The sequence below is a fragment of the Schistocerca americana genome, chromosome 2, assembly GCF_021461395.2.
Source record: "Schistocerca americana isolate TAMUIC-IGC-003095 chromosome 2, iqSchAmer2.1, whole genome shotgun sequence".
Classification (NCBI taxonomy): Eukaryota; Metazoa; Arthropoda; class Insecta; order Orthoptera; family Acrididae; genus Schistocerca; species Schistocerca americana.
Window position 1 is genome coordinate 782,163,386 of NC_060120.1, and position 15,076 is coordinate 782,178,461.

A 15,076-nucleotide genomic window follows, 5' to 3' on the forward strand; every position below is an offset into this window, starting at 1 on the left:
CTCGGTCGAGCACTTTCTAATTTTTTCAGTGTTTTCCAGAGGGAGGCAATTGTCCAAAATATTTTTTATAATTTAACAATAAAATTAAATAAAATCAATTTACAAAAATTTAATTGGACGATTCTAACATGTTTTCAGAAATGACATGCCTGAAAGGAAATTCAGGGAAAAAACTGTCACCATACCATTTTTTGTTTAAAAACTGCAGCCAATTTTCAATTTTTTACAGTTTGCTTTGAAGTAATGAATTGCATCAAACTTCCAGCAATTGCTACCAACAGAATGTATATAAAGCAATAAAAATTGGCAAAAGTTCATGATATTAGATACAAATGCAGTACATGAAATCTCAGTTCACAACTAGATAATGTGTGTCATGGCCTGGATGACTTGACTTAAATGACCCATAAGTGATATACACTTGGTATAACTGGGACAGCACTACATGAACTGATTTTATTACTACATGCATATTTTTTAACAAATTGTTATTGTAGTCATATCCAACATGGGCAACTGTGGAGGTTATCTTGCACAGGACAAATGTAGGTTCACGCGCAGGACAAATGTAGGTTCGTATGTCATATTATTGGCTGGTGTGTTAAGATAATTTATACAATGGAAAAGCTGGTTGATCTGCTGAAATTGGACAGCTAGCATTTTTTATTCCACACTGATGCCAATGCAGAGCAACTTTGGTGAGCCAAATTATAATGAATGCCTGCTTAACAGCATGTCAGTCTACCTTTGAAATGCAATAAAGCAGCAATTATATGTGGCACGGATTCTGGAATCCTTGCTAGATTCTTGGCACCAGGTACCAATGCACAGATGATGCAATTCCTGTAAATTATGAGCCATTGGTTTGTGGGCATGGAGATGGTGTCCAATAGCTTCCCGGATGCACTCCATCGAGTTCAGACCAGGTGAATTTAGTGTCCGAAACATCAATGTTAGTAAAACAATAAACTGGTAGCCAAGGTTGCAGGAATTCTTTTTATTCTGTGATTACCAGTTTCGACGAAACTAAAGTTCCCAACATCGGCTCATAGGACACATACAGGTTACAACATCAAGGCAAACAGTGGTGATATTAACAGTAGTACATAGTTTGCCAGAATGAGATTTTCATTCTGCAGCGAAGTGTGCGCTGATATGAATCTTCCTGGCAGATTAAAACTAATGTTAAATTACATAGCATTTTGTTTATAATATTTAAGCATTTTGTCAAAAGCCAATATAGTCAACACTGCACAAAATGCTGGTGCTGCAATCTGCTTTCAAGTTGATTCAGAACTACACATGTGATAAGAACTTTGATGCTTGCATAAATTTTTTTTTGTGTGAGAACCACTTTTCTTCCACCAACTTTGAGAGAATGAGTACAGCCTGTTGCTGAGGTGATATCAACTTCACATAGAATATGAGTGAAAGAAACATCACAAACATCATTATCAGGCCAATACAAGGACGGAGATGGTCCATGACAATGAATGAACCTTACTGTAACATCTCCTTCTTCACAATTCATGTTCTCAACAATTCCCAAATACCAAGAAGAGTCATATGCACATGCAACATAGCAGTTGGGCTCAGTGCATTCTGGCATTAGAGGCGAAAGTGTATCTGAGAAATCATGCACAATATTAAAATCCGTATCACAGCTCAGCCTTTTTGCTCCAATCTTGTTTGGTGATATTGGTACAATGTGATGCATAGATCGTGTTCCAGGAATCAGGAATTGTTTTTTCACTTGTGAAGCACTGAGAAAGATAATATCTGACTTTTACATTTCATCTTTTGAAACAAAGAGAACTGAAATGCCTTGCAGGTTCTCACGACAGAATTCAAATACCTGTGAAGCTGTAAGTATTTGATTTTTATAAACTCTTTGCAAACTTGTTTTTGTGACAAGTCTTTTTAACAGTGCCACCAATGCCCTCACATGGAGATTTGCCATGGCTGGTAGCAAAAAAAGACCAGCTGCAGTTTACATTGAAGTCGTGTACATGGTAGCAGATATTTCTGAAATTCTTACAATTTTTACACTGTGCAGCATAACCATCAGTGAAATATTCAACATGCGCAAGATGAATTTCTGGAAATTCACATGTAAAGAAATTCAATACAGTCTTCTGAGTCTGGTACACCAAGGCTACATAATGTTCTAGATCATCAGAAATAATACTAATACTATTGCATGCAACTGTTTGTTGTTTGTCCTTTTTGTAATATATATGGACAGTGTGAAGAGTGCAGCTGCCATTGTTCCAGTTGTACCCTGTACTTCATCTTGAACAACAAAATAGATTTTCACTGAAATCCATTAAAATTAACACTGATCATTCACCAAGTGTTTCCTTCTTCATTTTCAGATAATCAGATTGTGAATGAGAAATAAGAGTGTGGTGTAAGTTTTTCCAGTTTTCTTAATTAGTGTGTCACAGAATTCTGATAGAGAAGTGATTTGAACACTTAAAGTCATTCTATCAGTTAATACCCACTGACTGGACTAAACCATCTCATCAGGATCATAGTCTTCTATTTCATTTTCTAAGTGGGTTTGAAGCAAAGAACTAGTGGGGCATTTTTCACACAGACAAAGCATACAGGCTAAGTAATTTATATCACATATTATTTTAATTAGATCTTGGTATGTTTCTTTAATAGAAATGGAATTTAGAAGCAATTTAATGTTTTGGTGGTAAATGCACACATATACAGCATGTGTTCCTGATGAACCTGCAAGTATACACTGTTTTGGTCAAAGAAAAGCAAATTTTGAGAATCTTTTTGCCTTCAGGATACTTTTTTTTTTACAGAGAGAATACAGTTCAGTTAAATTACTTAAAATAAGATGCTTTTGTTCATAAGTATTTTTGCTGGTGCTCACTTCGTCTTTTTTCCCAGGCATTATTCCTGTGTTTTCGTCATCCAAATAAAAACTTTACTTTTTGCACTGTGTCATATGGCAATATCTTCCCTCTTTTCTGCACAGCCATCGATAAAATACCCTTCTTCATTAAAAGAGCTTTTGCTTGTCATACCAAATTATCAGACCAAGTTGGCAGCAGAAGCATAAGTAACGAAATTTTTTCATGATTATTTGTATATTCAATTTTCTGTCTGATTTTGTCCATGAGTTCATCATGATGTTTTGCTTTTTCTTCCAGTTCTGTTAAATCACTGTCAGGGATAGTGCTTGCATCAGCAGCCAGTTCAGCTTGATATGTATGCGAAATTTTAGTTTTCAGAGCCCCAGCTGCTGATTCTAATTTTCATTTGGATGGTGCATACTGACTATGATGAGCAACTGAATGCACCTTTGCAGGAGATACTCCTAAGCTAGTCAAGCTCATACTGAGCACAGATTTTTCAGGAGTCTGCACCTTCACATTACTGTCATTTATATAGTCTGCTGATGAGTCGTCACTTGCTTGCTTTTCATTAATACGTTTGATACAGGTTGGGCACATTTTCTCCTCAGGAATAATGCTAAAGCCTCTAATTTCATGCAATCCAGATGAAACACGTTGTGTATGGGGTGCTTGATGGGATCACAGCAAATTTTCTTATGTAGAGAGAATCTGCACAGGTAACTGTCTTTATGTTTAGCACACACACATCAAACACTTAAATCACAGTATGAATGACTGTTGATTCGCCATAATAAAAGTTCTTGTTCATCACTGGTCAGTTCATTCACACAAGTCAGGGCATTATCACATATATCTTGCAGATACTGTCCAAGAAAACACTGCCTATTTGCACTTTCCATAGTGCTTCAGTCACAAAACCAATATTTGCCGTAAATAATTCAAAAGATGATTGGTGTAACCTCAAAAGTAATTAAATAATGAAACATCGTTCTATCACATTGTTTCATACAAAAGTATTTCACATTATTATTGTAACATTAGGGGACTTACTTTGTTTTTGAAAGAGCAGTTAAAAACTGCAACAACTGAATTTTTAACCAATCATTGACTCTGGGTACAACTCAGTACAAGAGCTCAGAACTGCACTACTCAAAACAAAGGAACTGGATGATGCAATACACATAGTGGCAGTAAAACAGTGTTCTCAGATATGATTTGTTCCTAGGGAAATCCAATGTAGCCAACTTCAGCAATTTAGTGGTGACATGGTAGTCATGAATTAGCAACTTCAATATTTATATCTAAAAACAAAGATGATGTGACTTACCAAATGAAAGTGCTGGCAGGTCGATAGACACACAAACAAACACAAACATACACACAAAATTCAAGCTTTCGCAACCGACGGTTGCTTCGTCAGGAAAGAGGGAAGGAGAGGGAAAGACAAAAGGATGTGGGTTTTAAGGGAGAGGGTAAGGAGTCATTCCAATCCCGGGAGCGGAAAGACTTACCTTAGGGGGAAAAAACGACAGGTATACACTCGCGCACACACACACACATATCCATCCGCACATACACAGACACATGAAATGTCTGCTTGTGTCTGTGTATGTGCGGATGGATATGTGTGTGTGTGCGCGAGTGTATACCTGTCCTTTTTTCCCCCTAAGGTAAGTCTTTCCGCTCCCGGGATTGGAATGACTCCTTACCTTCTCCCTTAAAACCCACATCCTTTCGTCTTTCCCTCTCCTTCCCTCTTTCCTGACGAAGCAACCGTCGGTTGCGAAAGCTTGAATTTTGTGTGTATGTTTGTGTTTGTTTGTGTGTCTATCGACCTGCCAGCACTTTCGTTTGGTAAGTCACATCATCTTTGTTTTTAGATATATTTTTCCCACGTGGAATGTTTCCCTCTATCAACTTCAATATTTCTTTTACAATAACATTGTTTTTTACACTTCCCATTATTTCCACAAACTGATTCTTTTTGGGTGACATAATGGAATATTTATAATAATAATGTAAATTTTTCAAAGGTATCTATGAGGGGGCAATACCTTAAAACAATTATAGTGTCCATGCATGGATTTTGTTTAAAAGAAATTATTTACAATTTTTCTGAGATGTAGGTGATGGATATTCACTACAAGAAGCATGGCTATAAAAATATAATCCTTCCTCTTTAACTAAAAAAAAAATCACGCTTCCACAGCAAAAACTGTAGGAACTATTGCATTTTTAAATTATAAAGGAGCTCATCTATGAAAGCCTGAATTCCTGAATCTATACAACTTCTTTTTATCCTAAGTGAAAAAGTAATTGACCTGCAACATTTACATTTTGTGAATATATCTAGGTAAACTTCCACTACCCAATATTTCAAGGATTTATGTGACGATGGTGTCATTTCCTAAAATTTCTGGATGGTTTGACGTGGAATGACCCTCTCCAGATTAATACATAGCAACACATAAACAGAGAAAAATCTCATCACAAAGCAGGCCTGGTTATCAGCTAACTGACTGAAACTTGCTTGCAAATTTCAGTGGTGTGCCAAATCTGGAACCTTGCAGCTACTCAGATGTGACTCACGACTTTTCCTCACAGTTTCAATTCTGACAGGACTACTTTCTTACTTTTAAAACTTGACAGAAGCTCTCCTCTCACTCCTGGGAGAAATACTGCAGAGAAATAGCTTAGCCATACTCTATCACTCCAGAGGACATTTCCAGAATGAATCTAGGCAACATTCAGGATTTTGCATTCAAGTTCCCAGCCAAGACACAGTTTTTATCTGCCAGGAACTTTCAAAATAAAGTGAAAAATGTCTACAAAGTGAAATATTCATTCTGAAAACAACACATAAGTTGTGGCTAAACCATTTTCCACGATAGTCTTTTTTTCCAGGGTAGCTATTTCAGCAAGGTATCCATAAGTGTTTCTGAAGAGCATTTTCCATAAAAGCCAAATTTGCAAGTTCGAGCTGGTGATCTGGCAAATAGTTTTAATATACCAGACAGATTTAAAATTGCACACACACCACTGCAGAATGAATGACTCATTTCTGAAGAGCGTTTTCCATAAAAGCCAAATTTGCAAGTTCGAGCTGGTGATCTGGCAAATAGTTTTAATATACCAGACAGATTTAAAATTGCACACACACCACTGCAGAATGAATGACTCATTCTAGGCTATCAGGTTAATTAGACTGAGGTCAAACTCTAGTTCTGCTGGATACTGAACTCATTTCTACGCTATTGAACAAAATATTTCTCTACTAACTTTGACCTACATGTACTGAGATATTTAATAACAACTACTGTTTTCCAACTAACACAAGACAGACAACAACATCGACTTAGTACTGATCATCATTGATTGTTCAGAAACACTGATAAAATTCAAATTTTGCAGTCTCACAACTCATCCAAGCAAAACAAATACACTGGGCTCGGAATGCTTTTGATGAATATTAGTTAATTATTACGCAAGTGTAGTTTAATATGACGGCTTTATGACTTAATCTGCAATACTTATGCCTTCAGTAAAGTGTTAGCAGTTAAATTGCCCAATGACTAACAAATACTGGCTCCAAAAGTGTGTAATGTTTCAAACAGGAGAGGCATCTTCTGCCTTACTGAGTCTGACCTTCTGCTTTGTCCTGGCAACACATTACCTCAACTGTAATTCTATTGTTTTTCTACATAAACATGGCCTGTAATGCCATTTTTTAATGCCTGAGGATAGGCTGTTCTTTGATAGAAACTGGTAATGTTTCAATGAAACAATGACATGATGCTATTCTGCAAAACCATGATCTTTGAAAAAAAGCTATTAAAAACATGTACATCACCGCCTTCTCAAAATATTGTTATGGACTCCCTTCATGTTCCCACATCTGGCATCTGGTGTTCTTTAAAAAAATAAAAAAAATAAAAAATAAAAAAAAATAAAAAAACTGTCTTTCTCAAATGTACGTGGAAATGACTAAAAAAACCGTATTTGTTTCATTTACACAGCCACATAGCATTAGCCCACAAATCTGTGCTCAAAATCTTAGTGCTCATTGAAATTATTTATTTATGCTTAGCAGAAGCCTAACTTTACAATACATGCAGTTATACACAATATATACATATTTTGAAAGCAAAATCAGAAATATCATGGCTAAATTTGGAAATCAGATTACATTGGTCCAATATTGAGCCACAACTGCAGCACTATTGTTTGCAAGCATATGGTCCTGCATTCAATAGATACATGAATAAAAAGGTATTGATATAGGTTTTCCACAGTTCATTCTTCTATGCACCCACACTTGCTATTCTCTGAAGTGAAACCCCACAATTTAAGAGAGCACTTCATGCTGCCGACACCCTACCTAAGTGATCTCCAAACACTCCACATCCCGTTGTAGTCGGCCAGAAGATGTCTTGCCAAGTCTGAAGGGAGATCCAAAAGGTTCTGCAGTTCAAAAGAGGCTTTACCTTACTTTAGCCTGCAATGAGGTAGTTCATGAATGAACAGTGGGTGAAATGAATGTTTTCAGCCTTCAGTTGTTCAAGATTGGTGGCAACTTCTCAACAAATATTTGGAGGTGCAAAACTGGCAAAGACAATAGATCTTCTCAACAGGGGTAGGTTCTAAGCACCCTGTAATCATTCAGAGCAGAGTCGACAGTTTTGGCATGAGATGATTTCCACCAAACATGGACATACCCTCCTCCAGAATATCACAGGGACAAAGCAGTGATTCTAAGAACTTGTGTCTCTTAAATTTCTCAAGATGTTATTCTGAGCACTAGTGGTATGTCTGACATACATTGTTTGAAGGTGAGGGAGCAGTCAAGCGTTACTCCTAGTTAATTTGGAGGGAAGATATGTTCCAAGGGGGAGCTGTTCCAAGACACTTATAATGGTGATTTCACAGTTCAATCCTACACCACATAAAGTATTAGAATGTCAAATTTGTGGAAGTCTGTTGCTACTGTGGATCTTAAATAAACTGCATGGCATACGTACTGCTCTCTCTCTCTCTCTCTCTCTCTCTCTCTCTCTCTCTCTCTCTCTCTTTTTTTTTTTTTTTTTTTTTTTTTTTTTACAAATGATATATTTCTCTGAATAAAAGTTTCATGGAAGTTATGCTTAAGTGATGTTCTAAGCACCAATGAAAACAAATTATCACTATTACACTAAAATGTGTTGTACATTTTATTGTTACCATTAGTAAAATCTTAGGAATTTGTGCCTCATTAAAAGTTGAGGCAACAGTAAGTTATTTTTTATCTGTGTCTGGGTGGGGAGAGATACCTGGGTGCAGGAGGTGTGTCACCATCCACAGTGTCGAGATGAATTTTGTTTTCCAGGAGGTCCCGCACATACTGGAAGTCTGCATAATCTCCACCCGCAGCCAACAGAGCGCGTTCTGTCAGCTGGACGATGCGCGGCAATTTTCGGTATTTTGCCAGGCTGCCATATGAACCCAGTGTGTCTGTCGCTACACACACACCATCCTCAAATGTAAGACCCACCACGCTTGAAGACGTCACGCCAGCGGACATCCTACAACCAACAGATCTGTACAGCATTCTCTGAAATACCAAGAGTGATTACTGTGTAATGGTTGCAAAGTGCAGAATTTTATTGTATTCATGAGCAATTGAATTAGGGATAGCAGCTGTATGGAGGGGGAGTGCTTCTGTCACTGCAGGGAGTGGAGCAGTTTAGCATTTCAAGTGGCTGGTGATGTGTCTTCCATGTCTTCCTTATAAATAGATCAATATGCATACAACTGGCCTCCATAGCTGATGTCACTAATGCATGCCTGTGCAGTGGTGGTCAACTAGGAGACAAGCTGGTTCAAATTCCAGAGGACAAAATGTTCACGGTGTGTTTGGCTGGCAAGGGGAAGAGAGATGATGGCATAAAGTTCTTTATTATCAGTCTTTGTGCCAAAGTCCTGGATTAAATTTCAAACCTCTCCATAGTGTTTCATGAAGTGAGTACACATGACATTGTTGATGGTGGTTCATTCATCGTCATGATACAACAAAAAATAACACTACACTACACACGCATCTATTACACTCACCTACATTCTACAAATACTCTAGGACTTGCCTGTCACATAATCTTAAGGAAAGGACTAGTTCACTTTGCTGAACCCATCAAATGGGATATCCCAGCCAACAATGCCATACGAGATTTAGATTTTTAATACACACGTATACATGGACAACAAAAAATACATGCCTCTAGTTGGGTCATTTTAGTGACTTGTTTATATTTTCCAGTACTGAGAATGCAATACACTGTGGAGTCACTGAAATACATTGATCTCTTCCCTCACTTGAAAAGAATTAACTTTGAATTCATGAAAGGTTGAAAATTTAAGTAACTATGAATCAAATGCTGGGTGCCAGATGTTTTTGAATGGCATCTAAGTAGACCCTTCCCTGAAATGAACATACATGCATTCAAATGTACAGCCTGAAAAAAATGCAATGCCCTCAAGGACTGTGTTCAGTGACACCCCCATATAAAACTACTGTGGCACAGAATAGTAAGAGGTACGAAATTAGAAATTTTAATTAAAACTTATTAACAATAAAGAAAGAAATTCAGTCTTCAGCTGCACAAGAAAACCTTTATTTGATTCACTTTACCGGTTTCAACAGTTTAAAATGTCATCTTTAGTAGTGAAATAGGCTCATATCAAGCCAACCTCAAAATAAGAATTGGATGGTGGCATTCCTTGTAACACAATCAATAAAACAAAGTGACATTACTAAAAATATATGTTATGTGCGATGAGTGGAAAAGATTCCAATTCTACATCATACATAGTATGTAGGACACATGTCAACCACCGGACTGATCATACGACTATAATGTAAGGGCCAGTTCGCAGGGAGGAACAGTTGGCTGAACCCACCACGTAGGATATCCCAGCCAACAATGGAATATGAAATTTACTTTTTTAATATACGTATATGTGTTCAACAACAAATACATGCCTCTAGTTGGGTCACTGTAGTGACTTGTTTATATTTTCCAGTAATGAGAACACATTAGACTGCATGGTGGTGATCTTTGTCATACATACTGTTTGTGTTGTGGTCTTCAGTCCTGAGACTGGTTTGATGCAGCTCTCCATGCTACTCTATCCTGTGCAAGCTTTTTCATCTCCCAGTACCTACTGCAACCTACATCCTTCTGAATCTGCTTAGTGTATTCATCTCTTGGTCTCCCCCTACGATTTTTACCCTCCACGCTGCCCTCCAATACTAAATTGGTGATCCCTTGATGCCTCAGAACATGTCCTACCAACCGATCCCTTCTTCTGGTCAAGTTGTGCCACAAACTTCTCTTCTCCCCAATCATATTCAATACTTCCTCATTAGTTATGTGATCTACCCACCTAATCTTCAGCATTCTTCTGTAGCACCACATTTCGAAAGCTTCTATTCTCTTCTTGTCCAAACTATTTATCGTCCATGTTTCACTTCCATACATGGCTACACTCCATACAAATACTTTCAGAAATGACTTCCTGACACTTAAATCAATACTGGATGTTAACAAATTTCTCTTCTTCAGAAACGCTTTCCTTGCCATTGCCAGCCTACATTTTATATCCTCTCTACTTCGACCATCATCAGTTATTTTGCTCCCCAAGTAGCAAAACTCCTTTACTACTTTAAGTGCCTCATTTCCTAATCTAATTCCCTCAGCATCACCCGACTTAATTAGACTACATTCCATTATCCTTGTTTTGCTTTTGTTGATGTTCATCTTATATCCTCCTTTCAAGACACTGTCCATTCCATTCAACTGTTCTTCCAAGTCCTTTGCTGTCTCTGACAGAATTACAATGTCATCGGCGAACCTCAAAGTTTTTATTTCTTCTCCATGAATTTTAATACCTACTCCGAATTTTTCTTTTGTTTCCTTTACTGCTTGCTCAATATATAGATTGAACAACATCGGGGACAGGCTACAACCCTGTCTTACTCCCTTCCCAACCACTGCTTCCCTTTCATGTCCCTCGACTCTTATAACTGCCATCTGGTTTCTGTACAAATTGTAAATAGCCTTTCGCTCCCTGTATTTTACCCCTGCCACCTTTAGAATTTGAAAGAGAGTATTCCAGTCAACATTGTCAAAAGCTTTCTCTAAGTCTACAAATGCTAGAAACGTAGGTTTGCCTTTCCTTAATCTTTCTTCTAAGATAAGTCGTAAGGTCAGTATTGCCTCACGTGTTCCAGTGTTTCTACGGAATCCAAACTGATCTTCCCCGAGGTTGGCTTCTACTAGTTTTTCCATTCGTCTGTAAAGAATTCGTGTTAGTATTTTGCAGCTGTGACTTATTAAGCTGATAGTTCGGTAATTTTCACATCTGTCAACACCTGCTTTCTTTGGGATTGGAATTATTATATTCTTCTTGAAGTCTGAGGGTATTTCGCCTGTTTCATACATCTTGCTCACCATATGGTAGAGTTTTGTCAGGACTGGCTCTCCCACGGCCGTCAGTAGTTCCAATGGAATATTGTCTACTCCGGGGGCCTTGTTTCGACTCAGGTCTTTCAGTGCTCTGTCAAACTCTTCACGCAGTATCGTATCTCCCATATCATCTTCATCTACATCCTCTTCCATTTCCATAATATTGTCCTCAAGTACATCGCCCTTGTATAGACCCTCTATATACTCCTTCCACCTTTCTGCTTTCCCTTCTTTGCTTAGAACTGGGTTTCCATCTGAGCTCTTGATATTCATACAAGTCGTTCTCTTATCTCCAAAGGTCTCTTTAATTTTCCTGTAGGCGGTATCTATCTTACCCCTAGTGAGATAGGCCTCTACATCCTTACATTTGTCCTCTAGCCATCCCTGCTTAGCCATTTTGCACTTCCTGTCGATCTCATTTTTGAGACGTTTGTATTCCTTTTTGCCTGTTTCACTTACTGCATTTTTATATTTTCTCCTTTCATCAATTAAATTCAATATTTCTTCTGTTACCCAAGGATTTCTATTAGCCCTCTTCGTTTTACCTACTTGATCCTCTGCTGCCTTCACTACTCCATCCCTCAAAGCTACCCATTCTTCTTCTACTGTATTTATTTCCCCCATTCCTGTCAATTGCTCCCTTATGCTCTCCCTGAATCTCTGTACAACCTCTGGTTCTTTTAGTTTATCCAGGCCCCATCTCCTTAAATTCCCACCTTTTTGCAGTTTCTTCAGTTTTAATCTACAGGTCATAACCAATAGATTGTGGTCAGAGTCCACCTCTGCCCCTGGAAATGTCTTACAATTTAAAACCTGGTTCCTAAATCTCTGTCTTACCATTATATAATCTATCTGATACCTTTTAGTGTCTCCAGGGTTCTTCCATGTATACAACCTTCTTTCATGATTCTTAAACCAAGTGTTAGTTATGATTATGTTGTGCTCTGTGCAAAATTCTATCAGGCGGCTTCCTCTTTCATTTCTGTCCCCCAGTCCATATTCACCTACTATGTTTCCTTCTCTCCCTTTTCCTACACTCGAATTCCAGTCACCCATGACTATTAAATTTTCGCCTCCCTTCACAATCTGAATAATTTCTTTTATTTCATCATACATTTCTTCAATTTCTTCGTCATCTGCAGAGCTAGTTGGCATATAAACTTGTACTACTGTAGTAGGTGTGGGCTTCGTATCTATCTTGGCCACAATAATGCGTTCACTATGCTGTTTGTAGTAGCTTACCCGCATTCCTATTTTCCTATTCATTATTAAACCTACTCCTGCATTACCCCTATTTGATTTTGTGTTTATAACCCTGTAGTCACCTGACCAGAAGTCTTGTTCCTCCTGCCACCGAACTTCACTAATTCCCACTATATCTAACTTCAACCTATCCATTTCCCTTTTTAAATTTTCTAACCTACCTGCCCGATTAAGGGATCTGACATTCCACGCTCCGATCCGTAGAATGCCAGTTTTATTTCTCCTGATAACGACATCCTCTTGAGTAGTCCCCGCCCGGAGATCCGAATGGGGGACTATTTTACCTCCGGAATATTTTACCCAAGAGGACGCCATCATCATGTAATCATACAGTAAAGCTGCATGCCCTCGGGAAAAATTACGGCTGTAGTTTCCCCTTGCTTTCAGCCGTTCGCAGTACCAGCACAGCAAGGCCGTTTTGGTTATTGTTACAAGGCCAGATCAGTCAATCATCCAGACTGTTGCCCTTGCAACTACTGAAAAGGCTGCTGCCCCTCTTCAGGAACCACACGTTTGTCTGGCCTCTCAACAGATACCCCTCCGTTGTGGTTGCACCTACGGTACGGCTATCTGTATCGCTGAGGCACGCAAGCCTCCCCACCAACGGCAAGGTCCATGGTTCATGGGGGGGGACATACTGTTTATGATGTGGAATTTGAGAGGTAACTGTTTGCTACTCATCACACATAACATATATTTTAGTGATGTTACTCTGTCTTAATGATTCTACAGCAAAGGATCACTATCCAGTTCTTAATTTGACACTGTCTTACTAATGATTGGAGCCTTTTTCACTTCTGAAGACGACAGTTCAAACTGGTGAAACCAGTAAAGTGAACCAAATAAAGGTTTTCTTGTGCAGCTGACAACTGATTTTTTATCTTTATTGAAATATCCTAAAGCTGCTGAACTACAGCTAGAAAAAAATCATAAAATCATTAACATTGCCACAGGCAAAACCAAGTCATGCCAGAGACAGATGCCGGCGGTATGTTGCAAGTGGTTCAAGCCCTCAGTACATGACTACACCATCTGCTGAGTGAGAACATGCATTCAGCAGAAAGAAAACAGCAACAGAAAATGAAAGGAACTGAGACAGGCACATTCATTAGCTTTTAAGACATGGTGCAAGAAACTCTGTCTCTTACACAACAGCACTTAGCAAGGAACTTACACAGCAGTTAACAGCCTGTTAAGTACATACAGCAGAATAAGGAGGACTCATGCAGTCATTATGAACAGAGCCTCATGTCATAGCCTCACAGTAGCCTCCGTTCTTCCAGCTCTTGCACTTAACTCTGGTAAGTTCATTGGGATTGATGGCCTTCACAGTAATAGCACTCTAGTCCATGATTACAATACTGTAGTGAATCAATGTCCCTGATGCTCCAGCAGAGTCTTTGAACTGGCCGAAGCTGTACTCGAGATGATGGTCTTCACCTGATTTCCTGCTGTTCACTGCCTGTCATCTGCTGACAGACAAACTGACTGCCCTCCAACAACGCCACAATGGAGAGTGCTGCCAGCACTGAACTTCAATGCAGAAGACAGTAACAGGGTCTCTTGAGGTCCAGGTTTCTGTTCAATGGCTGGGCACCTCTGGGTGCTGGAATCTACCAAGCTGGAAAGATGAGATCAACCAACCATACAACTACTGACACCAGATACACCACTGTTCAGTCATCAAGGATTGCTGTAGAATTCAGAGTAGGAAGAACCTCCAGCAGCCAGCATGAGACCACTTTGTGCTGGCTGCCCGCTGAGGCACCTATGTCGGTAACATCTTGCCTGGGAGAGCAGATGCTGGGCTGACTCAACAGATGTCAGCTACAATCCAACAGGAAGCTGAATAAAGCCTCAATCAAGGCTGGTGCAGAACAATGAAAACTCATAATCCATCGGCCTCTCTGCCTCTGTAATATGTATATAGTGAAGGGTTGCAGTATTAGTGATTCATTTGCCACGATCATTAGCAATCAAACGGCACTCAAGAGGACTGTCTGCACACCCAATGTTTTGATTATGCAGACAGTAACTGTGCCAAGTTTAGAGGTGAACAGTGTTTTGCAACATTCATTCTTGGTCTGTACAACCATGCCCCACAAATAATTACCTAGTCTCAAAGAACAGCTTCAACCACTTGAAAGGATTCATATTATAGGCCTGTGTGAAGCTGGATGGGTGTATCAACCAACTGCTGCATGTTATGGGCACAATGTCTCAGCTGTTTGTTGCTGCTTTCAGCAGTGGTCTGTGGAAAATTCCCACACCTGTAGACAAGGTTCTGCATGTCTGTGTAGTACATATGAACATCAAGACAGGCACTTTCTACGAGCAGTGTTGGCCGACCAAACTTCATTCAGGGACAAAACCAGGGTACTTATTGCAATTGCTGTGTCTTCAGGGACTATTGGGAACTGTCTGCTTGCAACAGGA

At 39.0% G+C, this 15,076-nt stretch overlaps 1 protein-coding gene across 1 annotated transcript in view; it reads right to left on the bottom strand.

Annotated features, from left to right (window-relative positions):
- LOC124596474 (proteasome subunit beta type-4-like) overlaps window positions 1-15,076 on the bottom strand; it is a 67,766-nt gene that overhangs the window by 40,020 nt on the left and 12,670 nt on the right. Inside the window, exon 2 of the mRNA XM_047135617.1 lies at window positions 8,186-8,437. Coding sequence (XP_046991573.1) covers window positions 8,186-8,436 — 251 coding nt within the window. The 5' untranslated portion in view covers window position 8,437. The remainder of the gene's footprint in view (window positions 1-8,185; window positions 8,438-15,076) is intronic.